This window comes from Salvelinus fontinalis, chromosome 17 (assembly GCF_029448725.1).
Source record: "Salvelinus fontinalis isolate EN_2023a chromosome 17, ASM2944872v1, whole genome shotgun sequence".
NCBI classification, from domain to species: domain Eukaryota; kingdom Metazoa; phylum Chordata; class Actinopteri; order Salmoniformes; family Salmonidae; genus Salvelinus; species Salvelinus fontinalis.
Window position 1 is genome coordinate 16422184 of NC_074681.1, and position 15737 is coordinate 16437920.

The following is a 15737-nucleotide window of genomic DNA, read 5'->3' on the forward strand; positions in this document are numbered from 1 at the left end:
CAAAACATATGGCTACATGAAGGGGAGAGTGCAGTGCAATGCTATGGCTCACATGGTTATCAAGCATAAAAGGCTAGAGATGCATAATGCACGACACACTGGTGAAACGTAAAATACAGAAACACTTCAACCATTCATAAAAACAAATGGTTTATATATGATCAAATATTGTCATTTCCATTCTCATGAACACAACCTAAAGAAACCCGTCTGAAAATGTGGTATGGTATTTATTAAAGGATAGAAAAAGGTATAACTGATGAGACACGCTGTACCAAAATGAATGAATGTCGGGAATCAATGCAATTGCACATTAGATGAGGCCTTCAGTAGGAGGAGCCTAGTATTTCTTGCTTACAGCATTCAATTGACAACGTACGTTCTAAATACTATGTAATAAGATTAGTACACAGTATGCAGTTTAAGTAATTGTTAAAGAAAAACTATGCAATTATGAACTATTTATTCCATCTGTTCTGAGACAACATTAAACTTGTGTGTGGATCCCCTGGGTATGCGGGTACCACGTATTGAGAGACTGGACCCTCCCCTATGTGAGTTCTTTGATGTGACTTCATTTTGGAGCGCTGGGTGAAGCATTTCCCACACTGTGTGCACTCGTAAGGCTTCTCCCCGGTGTGGACCAGAGCATGTCTGATCAGGTTGCACTGTTTGGTGAAACTCCTGCCACACTGTTCACAGGTGTAAGGTTTCTCTCCGGTGTGACTCCGGAGGTGTACTTTGAGCTGGCAGAGACGCTGGAAGCTCTTCCCACAGAAGGTGCAGCTGAAACGCCTCTCGGTGGTGCCGCCTGATCTCCACTGAGTCCTCATTCTCTTCACCATGTTAAAACTACTGTGACTCAGGCTGTATCCAGAGAAGGTGGAGGTGGTGGCCATGTTTGACCCTGTCATGCACTCACTCAATCTCACAGTCGCTTCTGAAGCCCTGTATTGATGCAGTCTTGGCTGTAGAGCTAAACTATTTCCTTCATTACTTGAGTTCAGCATCTCACTGCTCTGTCCCTCTGGCATCTGTTGTCTAGTCTCATCAGCCATTGTCCTGATATGTCTTTTCATGTGTGCTGCTGCACTGAACATGTTAGCATGTGGTTTCCATATAGAAGTGTGAAGTGATGGCCCCACTTCATCTGTCATAGTAGAAACGGATGGCAGCCCACTATGAGATGGGAAAATTGAGATATTCTGAGAGTACTCTTCTGTGGAATGAAAGGAGAAATCTGGGTGGCCATCAGGGTCAGTGTCTCTGCCTGGATCCACAGAGGTCCACAGCTGCCCATCAGTCTCATCCATGACAAGCTGGTCAGGTCCTGCCAGGGTCGTGGTCTGATCTAACTCCTCCTCTTTCTCATCCTTCACCATCACTAGGTCTAGTGAGTCCTCGTCCTCGTCTGGCTGTTGCTGCTCTGTGCTGAACACCTCTGTAGATGATAGCCAAGGTGTGCCTGGTTCCTCTGGATGAACAGAATTGGGGTAATTTTCCACTGAGTCTTCTAGAGATATGTTGGGTTGTGTGATGAAGTCTTCATCACAGTGCCGTTGCTCAAAGGATGGTTGTTTCCCAGGCTTGGAACCAGACTCTAAAGATTTTGGAATCAACATGAAATAAACGTTACAAAAGACCCTTAACAGTTGCATAACATGACTGCTTTAGAACTGACTGTGTGTCCGTGCGCTACATATGCCAGAACATAAAACACTTAACCCCAATGTATCAATTTGTAAAAGTGCACACCACCACACACACAGTCTTCCATAGACAGACAGAGCAGTACCCCTTATGGTCGTACCCACCCTCTCCAGTGATCCTGAGCTCTTCCTGAGGGTCAGTCTTCCACACATCCTCTGCTGTCTCCTCATCTTTGATCAGTATGGGTTCAGTCTCCACTCTCTGATCCACATCTGTAGGCTGTAACATGGACTGAGGTTATTACTCTGGACACACGCCATGTCTAACCCTTTTCATACTCATGAATCACACAAAAGCAGTAAATTCTCCTGATAATCCAATATCAGAATTGATCCAAGATGTCAGGTCTCTGTAATTGTAAAAGGTGATTTATCACACCAGGGGTTGAGAGTCCACTTCAACAGACATCTCGCTGTCTCTCCACTGTGAGGTACTCCTCTGCTTGTTCGAAACAATCTTGACTGGATATGAAGGTCTCTCTGATGCCACGGGGTAAAAACCTGGAAAATAATTATATTCAGTCAAATATTAGGGCTATTCACACATTTGGGTTTTGCATATTCAATCAATTTACCATGAATAATAACACAACAACTACCTTTTCGTCTGCGCGTTTTCTTCAGCTCGCTCTCCATCATTTGACACCTCCTTTTCAGTACATCAATATCTCGCTGGCTTTGGGTCATTTCCAAACGTATAACAGCACAGCTATCATCTACACGTTTGTTTATTTCTGTTACAGCTGCTTTAGCCAATACCTCCATAATGGATACAAACTGCGCCTGAAAATTGCAGCTGGCCATCTTGTCCAGCCCAAATTACAGATGTGTATTCTCTGTGTTAAGTAAATAGTATACTATTTAAGTAAGCTAATGTGCGATAAACAATCCGTAGATATTGCTAAATAACAACAATGTAGTGAAGTGGAGATGAGTGCGCAATTTCAATAGCACTTCCGTTAAACTCTTGACGTAAGTATTTATTACCGTAAATATGAGACTGCAACAGCCCTTCAAATTGTTAGAATTAACACTGGCAAGACAAATACCAGGGTCGATTATAGTGTGCATATACCATGTAGGGTAGCCATCTCTATTGACAAAAAAAAGAACACGTTTAACTTTCTGAATAAAGAATTCAGATTGTAAAACGTCGTGTTTTTTTGAAAATAGGTATGGCTACATGTAGGGGAGAGTGCAATGCAGTGGCTCACATGGTTATTAATGCATAAAAAGGCTATCAATTCATTGCCAGACAACTATTTTCAAGTCTTGCCATAGACTTTCAAGCAGATTTAAGTCAAAACTTTAACTGTTAAATGTTCAGGAATGTTCCTACAGTTGTGACTTAAATCTGCTTGAAAGTCTATGGCAAGACTTGAAAATAGTTGTCTAGCAATGAACAACAACCAATTTGACAGAGCTTGAAGAATTTTGAAAAGAATAATGGGCAAATATTTTACAATCCAAAGCTCTTAAAGACTTACCCAGAAAGACTCACAGCTGTAATCGCTGCCAAAGGTGATTCTAACATGTATTTACTCAGGGTTGTGATTACTTATGTAAATAATTTATTTAAGTTTTTCATTTTCAATACATTTTCAAACATTTCTAAAAGCATGTTTTCACTTTGTCATCATGGGGTATTGTGTATAGATGGGTGAGAAAAAAATCTATTTAATCCATTCAGGAATGGAACATTTAATCCACTCAGGAACATTCACTGTCTTCTTGGTAAACAACTCCAGTGTAGATGGAATAAGTACAATGATGTTGATCCATCCTCAGTTTTCTCCTAACATAGCCATCAAACTGTAACTGTTTCAGTCACCATTGGCCTCATGGTGAAATCCCTGAGCCTTTTCCTTCCTCTACGGCAACTGAGTTGGGAAGGACGCCTGTATCTTTATAGTGACTGGGTGTATTGATACACCATCCAAAGTGTAATTAATAACTTCACCATGCTCAAAGGGTTAAGCACATTTTTACTCATGAACTTATTTAGGCTTCCATAACAAAGGTGCTGAATAGTTATTGACTCAAGACATTTCAGCTTTTTATTTCTTTATTAATTTGTAAACATAAAAAAACATAATTCATTATGATATTATGGGGTATTGTGTGTAGGCCAGTGACAAACAATCTCAATTTAATCCATTTTAAATTTAGGCTGTAACACAACAAAATGTTTTATATGAGACGACAGTCCAGAATGTCTCCCTTTTATTTTATGTTTTTCTGTTAGAAATGAATGCACTTTATGCATCTAGTCTCCCAATTTGAAGGTGTCTTAAGTATTTGAACAAATTCACTTATAGTCTATTACTATTACTAAAATACATAAAGTGAATACATTTCTAAACGGTAAAACAGATTTGTATGAAAATATCCTCAAATAAAAGGTGAAATTCTGTATTGTCACCTCATATAAAACATTTCATCTCAAATCCAGAATGCTGGAGTATAAAGCCAAATTAAATATTTTAGCTTCCCTGTCCAAGTAAATATGTAGGGGAGTGTATTATTGATCTAAAACCGCAGATTGACTATTTAATTAAATACATTTTATTGAATATAACATGTTTTTTACGATTTTGTGGTAGCAATACACAATGTTACCAGCTGTAAATAAATAGGTTAATAAAATAACAGTGATGATCCGTTAACAATCAAATATAAAACCATTTCACAAATCAATTAGGAGAAAAATCTTGTCAAAATGTCCCAAAATATCTTCTTTCCTATATTTTCCCATAGAAATTGCAATTATGTTCCTATTTGTTTCATGTGTTCTGAGACTACATTAAACTTGTGCGTGGATCCCCAGGGTATGCGGGTGCCACGTATTGAGACACTGCACTCTCTCCTATGTGAGTTCTCTGATGTGACGTCATTTTTGAGCGCTGAGTGAAGCACTTCCCACACTGTGTGCACTCGAAGGGCTTCTCCCCGCTGTGGACCAGAGCATGTCTGATCAGGTTGCACTGCTTGGTGAAACTCTTGCCACACTGTTCACAGGTGTACGGTTTCTCTCCGGTGTGACTCCGGAGGTGTTCTTTTAGCTGCCAGAAACGTTGGAAGCGCTTCCCACAGAAGGTGCAGCTGAAACGCCTCTCGGTGGTGCCGCCTGATCTCCACTGAGTCCTCATTCTCTTCACCATGTTAAAACTACTGTGACTCAGGCTGTATCCAGAGAAGGTGGAGGTGGTGGCCATGTTTGACCCTGTCATGCACTCACTCAATCTCACAGTCGCTTCTGAAGCCCTGTATTGATGCTGCCTTGGCTGTAGAGCTAAACTATTTCCTTCATTACTTGAGTTCAGCATCTCACTGCTCTGTCCCTCTGGCATCTGTTGTCTAGTCTCATCAGCCAATGTCCTGACATGTCTTTTCATGTGTGGTGCTGCACTGAACATGTTAGCATGTGGTTTCACAATAGAATAGTGAAGTGATGGCCCGACATCATGAGATGGGAAAATTGAGATATTCTGAGAGTACTCTTCTGTGGAATGAAAGGAGAAATCTGGGTGGACATCAGGGTCAGTATCTCTGCCTGGATCAACAGAGGTCCATAGATGCCCATCAGTGTCATCCATTACAATTTGGTCAGGTCCTGCCAGGGTCGTGGTCTGATCCAGCTCCTCCTCTTTCTCATCCTTCACCATCACTAGCTCTAGTGAGTCCTTGTTCTTGGCTGGCCGGTGCCGCTCTGTACTGAACACCTCTGTAGATGCGAGCCGAGGTGTTCCTGGTTCCTCTGGACGATCAGAATTGGGGTAATGTTCCACTGAGTCTTCGGGAGATATGTTGGGTTGTGTGATGAAGTCTTCATCACAGTTCCATTGGTCAAAGGATGGTGGTTTCCCAGGCTTGGAACCAGACTCTAAAGATTTTGGGATAAAAATAAAATGAACATTACAAAAGACCTTTAAAGAGACACTGGGATTTTGTCATTGAGGCCCTTTATCTACTTCCCCAGTCAGATGAACTTGTGGATACAATTTCTTATGTATCTGTGTCCAGTATGAAGGAAGTTAGAGGTAGTTTGCGAGACAATGCTAACTAGCGTTAGCGCAATGACTGGAAGTCTATGATTATCTACTACTGTAGCATACTAGAAGATACCCAGAGACTTCCAGTCATTGCGCTAATGCTAGTTAGCATTGGCTCGCAAATCTACTTTAGCTTCCTTCATAATGGCTAGAGACAAAAAAATGGTACCCACAAATTCATCTGACTATGGGGAAGTAGGTAAAAGGCAAAATTCTGAAGCATCCCTTTAACAGTTGCATACCATGTCTGCTTTAGGACTGACTGTGTCTGTACGTTGGCTCCATAGGCTAACATAAAACACAGAACATCAATGTAGCCATTTGTTACATGCATACCAGCACACACACACAGTCTTCCATAGACAGAGCAGTACCCCTTATGGTTGCACCCACCCTCTCCAGTGATCCTGAGCTCTTCCTGAGGGTCAGTCTTCCACACATCCTCTGCTGTCTCCTCATCTTTGATCACTATGAGTTCAGTCTTCACTCTCTGCTCCACATCGGTAGACTAACAGGGGACTGAGGTTATTACTCAGGAAACACAGCATATCTAACCCTTTTCATACTCATGAATCACACAAAAGTACATTATTCTGACGTTACAATAACAGAAATGAATCAATAGGTTAGTTCTCTGTAATTGTAAAAGGTGATTGATCACACCTGGGGTTGGGAGTCCTCTTCAATAGCACTCTCTCGGTCTCTACGCTGTGAGCTACTTCTCTGCTTGTTCAAAACAATCTTGACTGGATATGAAGATCTCTCTGATGCCATGGGGTAAAAACCTGGAAAATAATTGTATTCAAATATTAGAGCTACATTTCACGCAATTCGGTTTTAAATATGCAATGCATTCAATTGACTATGAATAACACATCAACTACTTTTTCTCCTGACTCGTCCATGTGTCTTCTTCAGCTCGCTCTCCATCATTTGACACTTCCTTTTCAGTACATCAATATCTCGCTGACTTTGGGTCATTTCCAAACGTATAACAGCACAGCTATCATCTACACGATTGTTTATTTCTGCTACAGCTGCTTTAGCTAATACCTCCATAATGGATAATAACTGCGCCTGAAAATTGCTGCTGGCCATCTTGTCCAGCCCAAATTACAGATTTGGATTCTCTGTGTAAGGTAAATGGTCTACAATGTCCAAGCTAATGTGCAAAAAACAAGCCGTAGACGTTGATAAATGGCAACAATGTCTAATGTCTGATGTGGAGATGCGTGCGCAATTGCAATCGGACCTCCGTTCAACTCGTGACGTGAGTATTTATTACCGTAAATATGAGACTGCAACAGCCCTTCAAACTGTAAGAATTATCACAGGCAAGACAAATACAGTACCAGGGTTTATTCAGGTCTGCATGTAGGGTAGCCATATCTATTAAATAAAAAAATACTTTTTACCATCTGAATAATGAATTCAGACCGTAAAAAGTCTTCAGTTTTAGTCAATTGTTATGGCTACATGTAGGGGAGAGTGCATTGTGCAGTGGCCCACATGCATGGTTATTAATGCATAAAAGACTATAGATGCAAAATGCATGACGCACTGTGGTAAAACGTAAAATACTAAAACACTTTCTAGCATTCATTAAAACTCATGGTTTATTATATGATCAAATATTGACATCCACACAACCTAATGAAACCATTCTGAAAATGTGGTATGGTATTTATTAAAGGATTGAAAAAGGTATACAACTTGTTAGACACATAGCTGGGGAACAAAGATATTAAACTAGTTTAATGTAAATTTAATTCAATGATACTGTATATTTCAAGTAACTATCGCATTATACATGCATTATAGCGGAGTTACAGTGGGAGGTTATTCGCTTAGGGTTTTTAAGGCACATGCATACACTCCCCTATGTATTATTTTGGACAATGAAGCTACAACTTTTAATTTGGCTCTATACTCCAGTATTTTGGATTTGAGATACATTTTTTTTTTTATCAGGGGACAGTACGGAATGTCACCTTTTATTTGAGGATATTTAATGCACATCTGTTTATGCACGTCATATATCTAACCACCACATTTAGAATAATAATTTTGGAGGTGATTAAATTTGTCACATAAGTGTGTAATGAAAATGTATTTCTTGCATATCCCAACTCCCCGAGACAACCGCAGGGAGTGGAGTCACAGGCAGGCTCTCCATTGTCCAGCGCCACTGCGGCAATTTGGATTAAGTGCCTTGCTCAAAGGCACAAGCGTGAAATAATTCCTTGTCTGCTCCTTTATTTGCACCAGCAACCTTTGGGTTACTGGCCCAATGCTTTAACCTCGAGACTGCTTGCCACCCCCATTTGAAGGTGTCATAAGTATTTTGGACAAATTCACTTGGTTTATTTAATTTATTCAAAAGTTAAGTATTTGGTCACACATTCCAACCACGCAACGACTACATCAAGCTAGTGACTATACAAAGTTGTTGGTTTCATTTGCAGTTTGTTTTGATTGTTTCGTTTGATGTCGTGGCCAATAGAAATTAATGGTAAATAATGTATTGTGTCAGAGTCACTTTTATTGTAAATAAGAAAGTAAGAATGTAATCTACATTAATGTGGATGCTTCCTTGATTACGGATAATCCTAAATTAATCATAGATAATGATGAGTGAGAAAGTTACAGATGCACATAGATCATGCCTCCAAAACATGCTAACCTCTCACCATTACCAATAACATGAGAGGTAAGCATCTATTTGTGTGGTATGATGTTCATGCCTCTAACTTTCTCACTCATCATTAGCTAGGATTCATTCATGATTATCCGTAATCATGGTAGCATTCACATTAATGTAAAAGGGTTCAGAAACATATTCTATTCTTATTTACAATAAAAAAACTCCAAAATGACACAATACATTATTTACCATTCATTTATACAGGGCACAATATAATCCAAAACAAATTGCAAATGAATCCAACAAGTTTGTAGTCACAAGCTTGATGTAGTCATTGTGTGCTGAGAATATGGGACCAAATACTAAACTTTTGACAAAATGTAATACGTCATACGTGAATTTGTCCAAATACTTATGCCTCCTTCAAATGGGGGGGGGGGGGGGGGGGGAGTAGATACATACAGTGCTTTCATTTCTAAACTGTAAAATATATGTATGAAAATACCCTCAAATAAAAGGTGACATTCTGTACTGTCGCCTCATATAAAACATTTGATCTCAAATCCAAAATCCTTGAGTATAGAGCCAAATTAAAAGTTGAAGCTTCACTGTCCAAATAAATACATAGGGGAGTGTATCAGTAGAGGTATTAGATACAAAAAGAAAGCACATCAGATAGTGTAGAAGAAGATAGCGAGTATGGTTGATTGATCTACATTTTCACATTGAAAATATTTCCGAAGCATAATGCAATTATGTTCCTATTTGTTCCATCTGTTCTGAGACTACATTAAACTTGTGTGTGGATCCCCAGGGTATGCAGGTGCCACGGATTGAGACACTGGACTCTCTCCTATGTGAGTTCTCTGATGTGATGTCATATTGGAACGCTGGGTGAAGCATTTCCCACACTGTGTGCACTCGAAGGGCTTCTCCCCGCTGTGGACCACAGCATGTCTGATCAAGTTGCACTGCTTGGTAAAACTCCTCCCACACTGTTCGCAGGTGTAAGGTTTCTCTCCGGTGTGACTCCGGAGGTGTTCTTTGAGCTGCCAGAAACGTGGGAAGCTCTTCCCACAGAAGGTGCAGCTGAAACGCCTCTCAGTGGTGCTGCCCGACTTCCACTGAGTCCTCATTCTCTTCACCATGTTAAAACTACTGTGACTCAGGCTGTATCCAGAGAAGGTGGAGGTGGTGGCCATGTTTGACCCTGTCATGCACTCACTCAATCTCACTGTTGCTTCTGAAGCCCTGTATTGATGCTGCCTTGACTGTAGAGCTAAACTATTTCCTTCATTATTTGAGATCGGCCTTTTACTGCTCTGTCCCTCTGGCATCTGTTGTCTAGTCTCATCAGCCAATGTCCTGACATGTCTTCTCATGTGTTTTTCTGCACTGAACATGTTAGCATGTGGTTTCCATATAGAAGAGTGGAGCGATGGCCCCACTTCATCTGTCATAGTAGGAACAGATGACAGCCCACTATGAGATGGGACCATTGAGATATTCTGAGAGTACTCTTCTGTGGAATGAAAGGAGAAATCTGGGTGGCCATCAGGGTCAGTGTCTCTGCCTGGATCCAAAGAGGTCAACAGCTGCCCATCAGACTGATCCATGACAAACTGGTCAGGTCCTGCCAGGGTTGTGGTCTGATCCAGCTCCTCCTCTTTCACCATCACTAGGTCTAGTGAGTCCTCGTCCAGCCGGTTCTGCTCTGTGCTGCTCAGATGCGAGCTGGGGTGTGCCTGGTTCCTCTGGACGATCAGAATTGGGGAATGTTCCACGGAGTCTTCTGGAGATATATTGGGTTGTGTGATGAAGTCCTCATCACAGCGCCGTTGCTCAAAGGATGGTGATTTCCCAGGCTTGGAACCAGACTCTAAAGATTTGGGGATAAACATAAATTAAACATTATAAAAGACCCTTAACAGTTGCAAAATACGACTGCTTTAGAACTGACTGTGTGCGTACATTCCCTCCATATGCCAGAACACAAAACACCTAACACCAATGTAGCAATTTGGAATGTGCATACCACCACACCCACACAGTCTTCCATAGACAGACAGAGCAGTACCCCTTATGGTCGTACCCACCCTCTCCAGTGATCCTGAGCTCTTCCTGAGGGTCAGTCTTCCACACATCCTCTGCTGTCTCCTCATCTTTGATCAGTATGGGTTCAGTCTCCACTCTCTGCTCCACATCTGTAGGCTGTAACAGGGACTGAGGTTATTACTCTGGACACACGCCATATATTTATTTATATTACCTTTATTCAACCAGGAAAAGCCCATTGAGACACAGTCTCTTTTGCAAGGGAGACCTGGCCAGAAGGAGGCAGCAATCAATACATTACATTTACATTACATTTTAGTCATTGAGCAGACGCTCTTATCCAGAGCGACTTACAGTAGAGTGCATACATTTTATTACATTTTTACATACTGAGACAAGGATATCCCTACCGGCCAAACCCTCCCTAACCCGGACGACGCTATGCCAATTGTGCGTTGCCCCACGGACCTCCCGGTTGCGGGCGGGTGCGACAGAGCCTGAGCGCGAACCCAGAGACTCTGGTGGCGCAGCTAGCACTGCGATGCAGTGCTCTAGACCACTGCGCCACCCGGGAGGCATTACAACACTTAAAACATACATTACAATCAAATCAGCACAGCAATACAATCCAGCCTACAGGAAACATTTACACTCCTCCTGAACAGAGTTTTGTACCAGAGTTTTAAAGTCATCGAGGGGCACTAGACTAATACATCTAGTTGAAGCATACTTTGCAGAGCATTCCATGCCTCTGGTGCACAATAGGAGAAGCAGTCTTGCCTAACACAGTAAGGGCCCTGGGGACTTTAAGTAGCAACCACCTACTAGATCGTGTCTGGGGCAATTCCACATTAACGGAATTACACTTTGACTCAGTGTTTTCCATTTAAAATGTATGCCAAAAAAAACAGAACTCTTCACATGGACTATTTTTTACAATTTACAGAAAATTTCACAAAAACTGGAAGAACTGTGCAGAAGTAAAGTTTGGTAACAGAATTACGGTAAAATGTTCCCTAGTTTTCCAAAAATGTTAAATATTTGCTCCGAATTAAGATTCCAAGATGTCTGCAGAAGGAATGGGCTGTCAGCTATGAGACCTTGAGTAAAAAAATAAAAAATAATAAGTGTTTATTGAACTACAGTAGGTGAAGTGGATTTACATCCGGTAACATAATTACATCATGGTACCCGACCTGTACTATACAGAAATGCATAATTATGGACATGAATATCATTCTCTTCATGGTGATATATCCTGAATCGCTGCACAAAGGTAGAAATATGCAATATCCTTGTTTTGCAGTGGTGGAAAAAGTACCCAATTGTCATACTTGAGTAAAAGTAAAGATACCTTAATAGAAAATGACTAAAGTAAAAGTCACCCAGTAAAATCCTACTTGAGTAAAACTCTAAAAGTATTTGGTTTTAAATGTACTTAAGTATCAAAAGTAAATGTTATTGCTAAAATATACTTAACTATGAAAAGTAAAAGTGTAATTAATTTCAAATTCCTTATATTAAGCAAACCTGACGGCACCATTTTCTTGTTTTTTACATTTATGGATAGATAGGGGCACGCTCCAACACTCAAGACATTATGTACAAACGAAGCATGTGTTTAGTGAGTCCGCCAGATCAGAGGCAGTTGGGATGACCAGGGATGTTCTCTTGATAAGTGTGTGAAGTAGACCATTTTCCTGTCCTACTAAGAATTCAAAATGTATCAAATACTTTTGGTTGTCAAGAAAAATGTATGGAGTAAAAAGTACTTTTTTTTTTAGGAATGTAGTAAAGTAAAAGTAGTCAAATACATAAATAGTAAAGTAAAGTACAGATGCCCAAAAAAACAACTTAAGTAGTACTTTCAAGTATTTTTACTTAAGTACTTTACACTACTGTTGTTTTGTATATTTGGGTATTATTCAACACACTGACTATTATTGCAATGAGCTCCGCCCCCAACAAGACCACTTTTGTTTGGTCCGGACCAAACCAAATCTGAAATGAATGTAGACATCTATGTTTCACAAGTTTTGGCATCACAGTAGAGTACAGTACAGCAAAGTAGAGTTCAGTACAGTATATGTTCAGTACAGTACATTATACTGTACTCTACTTTAGTGTGCTCTACTGTACAATGCTGTACTCAACTTGTTTTTACTGTACTGTGCTGTCCAAACTTATGAAACATAGACGCCTATGGTTGGTGACCCAGCTGTTGGTTGTGACTGCTATGATTTCCTACTGCAGTCAATTCAATTGCAGTTAATTGCATTACATATCTCTGTAATTACATTACCAATTTGGTAACTGAATTAAGAGTTTGAATTACATAATAATTCATAAACAAAATTGATAGCAGTAAAACACTAACTAATTGGTAGGTCTACCTTTACTTGTTACTTCTGTGAACTTTCATTATCCTCCCTCCTTATGAGGGAGAAATTATAAAATACCTAGAAGGTTTTGGTATACATGCCTTAGTTATAAAAAAATATATAGAATCTTAGCTTTAATTTGACATGCTTCTATGAACTTCACATGTTGGTGCTCATGGGTCCTTTTCGATGGAAATCTGCTAGTGGTGAAAGAGAGCAGGCTACAGAGGGAGTTTATCCAGGGCTTTGTATTTAAACACATATCTAATGTATTTCATACTCAATCACACAAAAACGGTAAATTCTCCTGATATTCCAACAACAGAATTGATCCAAGAGATCGAGTCTCTGTAACTGTAAATGGTCATGTATTACACTCCTTAAGTTCCAAGGATCTTATGCTATTTTCAGAGGTAGACTGACTCTGGCTGCCAAAACAGCCAAATACTCCAACTAAACGTAAATCGATTCTCAATTGCGATACGGTTCTAAAAACATAACGCCCTTAACTTTCATGTCACAACAAAATAATTTCATAAATGCAAAATATACACTTACTGTACACTGTTTTAACGGGTTTTATCACAGTTGGATCCGACAATATTTTTCAGTGACAACACGTTTCTGGCGGCCTTCTTCCGTTACACACTAGGTGTTCCAGGCAGCCTAGGTAACCTTAGCTAATTAGCACAGGTTGTCCCTCTGTCTTCCGTAAACACGTACTGTAACATGGGGATATGGCCTTATGGGAGCACTAACCCTAAACCTATAAAAAGGTGTGTATCAATTTGACCTTTTGGTGTTTTTAAAATTATTTATCGCTTATATGAAAGTTAAGTTCCTTATGCTTCCAAAACCGTACCTCAAGCGATGCATAGTAATGTAGGGTCCCCTGTACAGAAGACGCCTTCATCCAATGACTCTTATGTGTAATGGAATTGCGAGTCATGATCAAGGGCTACACCTGGGGTTGAGAGTCCTCTTCAACAGCCTTCTCTCCGTCTCTCCATTGTGAGTTACTCCTCTGCTTGTTCAAAACGATATTGACTGGACATGAATATCTCTCTGATGCCATGAGATAAAAATAAAAAAAATAAAAAAATATTCAGTCAAATATTAGGGCTATTCACACATTTGTTTTTTGCACATACAATCAATTTACCACGAATAAATCAACAACTACCTTTTCTCCTTACTCGTCCTCGTGTCTTCTTCAGCTCGCTCTCCATCATTTGACACTTCCTTTTCAGTACATCAATATCTCGCTGGCTTTGGATAATTTCCATGCGTATAACAGCACAGCTATCATCAACACGATTGTTTATTTCTGCTACAGCTGCTTTAGCCAAAACCTCCAGAATGGATACCAACTGTGCCTGAAAATTGCAGCTTGCCATCTTGTCCAACCCAAATTACAGATGCGTATTCCCTGTGTGAAGTAAATAGTATTCAATATCCAAGATAATGTGCAATAAACAATCCGTATATGTCCATAAATGACAACAATGTAGTAAATCGGAAGATACGTGCAATCATTCTTCTTCTTCTATGGTATAATGGCGTTCGCAATAATTTGATGTGCATACCGCCACCTATTGTGCGGGTGAACAATTTCCAAGCTAATGTGCGATAAACAATCCGTAGATGTTGATAACTGGAAACAATATGGGAAATGCGTGCGTAATTGCATTTGTTGGTCTGCTTCTTGTTCTTCCACAAACATACTTAGAAGTGCATGCCGCCTCCTACTGTGTGGGGTGAAAACTGTGGAACTGCTACTTCAACCTCCTTCACCCTAACAGGGCACTCCTGAAACTCGGGCACGTGGTTCCCACCACAAATGCAGCACCGTGTTTCCATCCAATTACTCTTTCACAGCATATTTATATATGATCAAATATTGTCATCAACACAACCTAATAAAACTATTGTGAAAATGTGGTAAAGTAAAAGGTATATACACACTGAACAAAATATAAATGCAAAACACAACATTTAAAATATTTTACTGAGTTACAGTTCATAGAAGGAAATCACAAATCAATCAATTGAAATAAATCAATTAGGCCCTAATCTATTTATCTTACATGACTGGGAATACAGATATGCATCTGTTGGTCACAGATACCTTAAAAAAAGATAGGGGCAGGGATCAGAAAACCAGTCAATGGTGTGACCACCTTTTGCCTCTTGCAGCACGACACATCTCCTTCAAATAGAGTTGATCAGGCTGTTGATTGTGTTCTGTGGAATGTTGTCTCACTCCTCTTCAATGACTGTGAGAAGTTGCTGGATATTGGCAGGAACTGGAACACGCTCTCCGACACGTGGATCCAGAGCATCCCAAACATGCTCAATGGATGACATGTCTGGTGAGTATGGAAGAACTGGGACATTTTTAGATTCCAGGAATTGTGTACAGATCTTTCCAACATGGGGCCGTGCATTATCATGCTGAAACATGAGGGGATGGCGGCGGATGTATGGCACAACAATGGGCTTCAGGATCTCGTCACGTTATCTCTGTGCATTCAAATTGCCATTGATAAAATGCAACTGTGTTCATTGTCCGTAGCTTATGCCCGCACATACCAGAATCCCACCGCCACCATGGGGCACTCTGTTCACTCCAAAGTGACACAAGTTTATTATTTGGTCCCATATTCCTAGCATGCAATGACTACATCAAGCTTGTGACACTACAAACTTGGATGCATTTGCAGTTTTTTTGGTTTTGTTTCAGATTATGTTGCGCCCAATAGAAATCTATGGTAAATAATGTATTAACACACCATAAGTACTTATAACACTTTTAAATGGGGGGACTAGATACATAAAGTGCATTTATTTCTAAATGGTAAAACAGACATGTATGAAAATACGCTCAAATTAAAGG

General features: G+C 40.2%; 3 protein-coding genes across 4 annotated transcripts; all 3 read right to left on the reverse strand.

Moving 5' to 3' along the window:
- Nucleotides 1-211: 211 nt before the first annotated feature.
- On the reverse strand, nucleotides 212-2673 carry LOC129813810 (zinc finger protein 263-like). The gene is made up of 4 exons (XM_055866357.1): nucleotides 2309-2673; nucleotides 2089-2210; nucleotides 1815-1929; nucleotides 212-1600 (listed from the first exon to the last, which is right to left on the reverse strand). The coding sequence occupies exons 1-4, from the start codon at nucleotides 2511-2513 to the stop codon at nucleotides 459-461; spliced, it is 1584 nt and encodes a 527-aa protein (XP_055722332.1). The 5' UTR covers nucleotides 2514-2673; the 3' UTR covers nucleotides 212-458.
- Nucleotides 2674-3756: 1083 nt separating this feature from the next.
- Nucleotides 3757-7027, reverse strand: LOC129813821 (zinc finger protein 793-like). The gene is made up of 4 exons (XM_055866372.1): nucleotides 6646-7027; nucleotides 6425-6546; nucleotides 6155-6269; nucleotides 3757-5592 (listed from the first exon to the last, which is right to left on the reverse strand). Exons 1-4 carry the CDS (start codon nucleotides 6857-6859, stop codon nucleotides 4508-4510), a joined length of 1536 nt encoding a protein of 511 aa, XP_055722347.1. The 5' UTR covers nucleotides 6860-7027; the 3' UTR covers nucleotides 3757-4507.
- A 1813-nt stretch (nucleotides 7028-8840) lies between these two features.
- On the reverse strand, nucleotides 8841-14500 carry LOC129813822 (zinc finger protein 892-like). Of its 2 annotated transcripts, none has more exons than XM_055866374.1 (4): nucleotides 14025-14500; nucleotides 13704-13906; nucleotides 10502-10616; nucleotides 8841-10284 (listed from the first exon to the last, which is right to left on the reverse strand). In XM_055866374.1, exons 2-4 carry the CDS (start codon nucleotides 13788-13790, stop codon nucleotides 9191-9193), a joined length of 1296 nt encoding a protein of 431 aa, XP_055722349.1. In that variant the 5' UTR covers nucleotides 13791-13906; nucleotides 14025-14500; the 3' UTR covers nucleotides 8841-9190. The 2 variants fall into 2 exon arrangements, with proteins under 2 accessions (XP_055722349.1, XP_055722348.1); XM_055866373.1 differs by having other exon boundaries at nucleotides 13806-13906; nucleotides 14025-14499.
- Nucleotides 14501-15737: the final 1237 nt, after the last annotated feature.

Excerpts from the sequence above, each read along its gene's own strand:
- LOC129813810 (XM_055866357.1), bottom strand. The coding sequence starts at position 2,513 with ATGGCCAGCTGCAATTTTCAGGCGCAGTTTGTATCCATTATGGAGGTA. Across the intron at positions 1,930-2,088 it reads AAGTGGACTCTCAACCCCTG|CCTACAGATGTGGATCAGAG; the intron begins GTGTGATAAATC and ends TCCATGTTACAG. Across the intron at positions 1,601-1,814 it reads GCTCAGGATCACTGGAGAGG|AGTCTGGTTCCAAGCCTGGG; the intron begins GTGGGTACGACC and ends CAAAATCTTTAG.
- LOC129813821 (XM_055866372.1), bottom strand. The coding sequence starts at position 6,859 with ATGGCCAGCAGCAATTTTCAGGCGCAGTTATTATCCATTATGGAGGTA. Across the intron at positions 6,270-6,424 it reads AAGAGGACTCCCAACCCCAG|TCTACCGATGTGGAGCAGAG; the intron begins GTGTGATCAATC and ends GTCCCCTGTTAG. Across the intron at positions 5,593-6,154 it reads GCTCAGGATCACTGGAGAGG|AGTCTGGTTCCAAGCCTGGG; the intron begins GTGGGTGCAACC and ends CAAAATCTTTAG.
- LOC129813822 (XM_055866373.1), bottom strand. The coding sequence starts at position 14,238 with ATGGCAAGCTGCAATTTTCAGGCACAGTTGGTATCCATTCTGGAGGTT. Across the intron at positions 10,617-13,805 it reads AAGAGGACTCTCAACCCCAG|CCTACAGATGTGGAGCAGAG; the intron begins GTGTAGCCCTTG and ends TCCCTGTTACAG. Across the intron at positions 10,285-10,501 it reads GCTCAGGATCACTGGAGAGG|AGTCTGGTTCCAAGCCTGGG; the intron begins GTGGGTACGACC and ends CCAAATCTTTAG.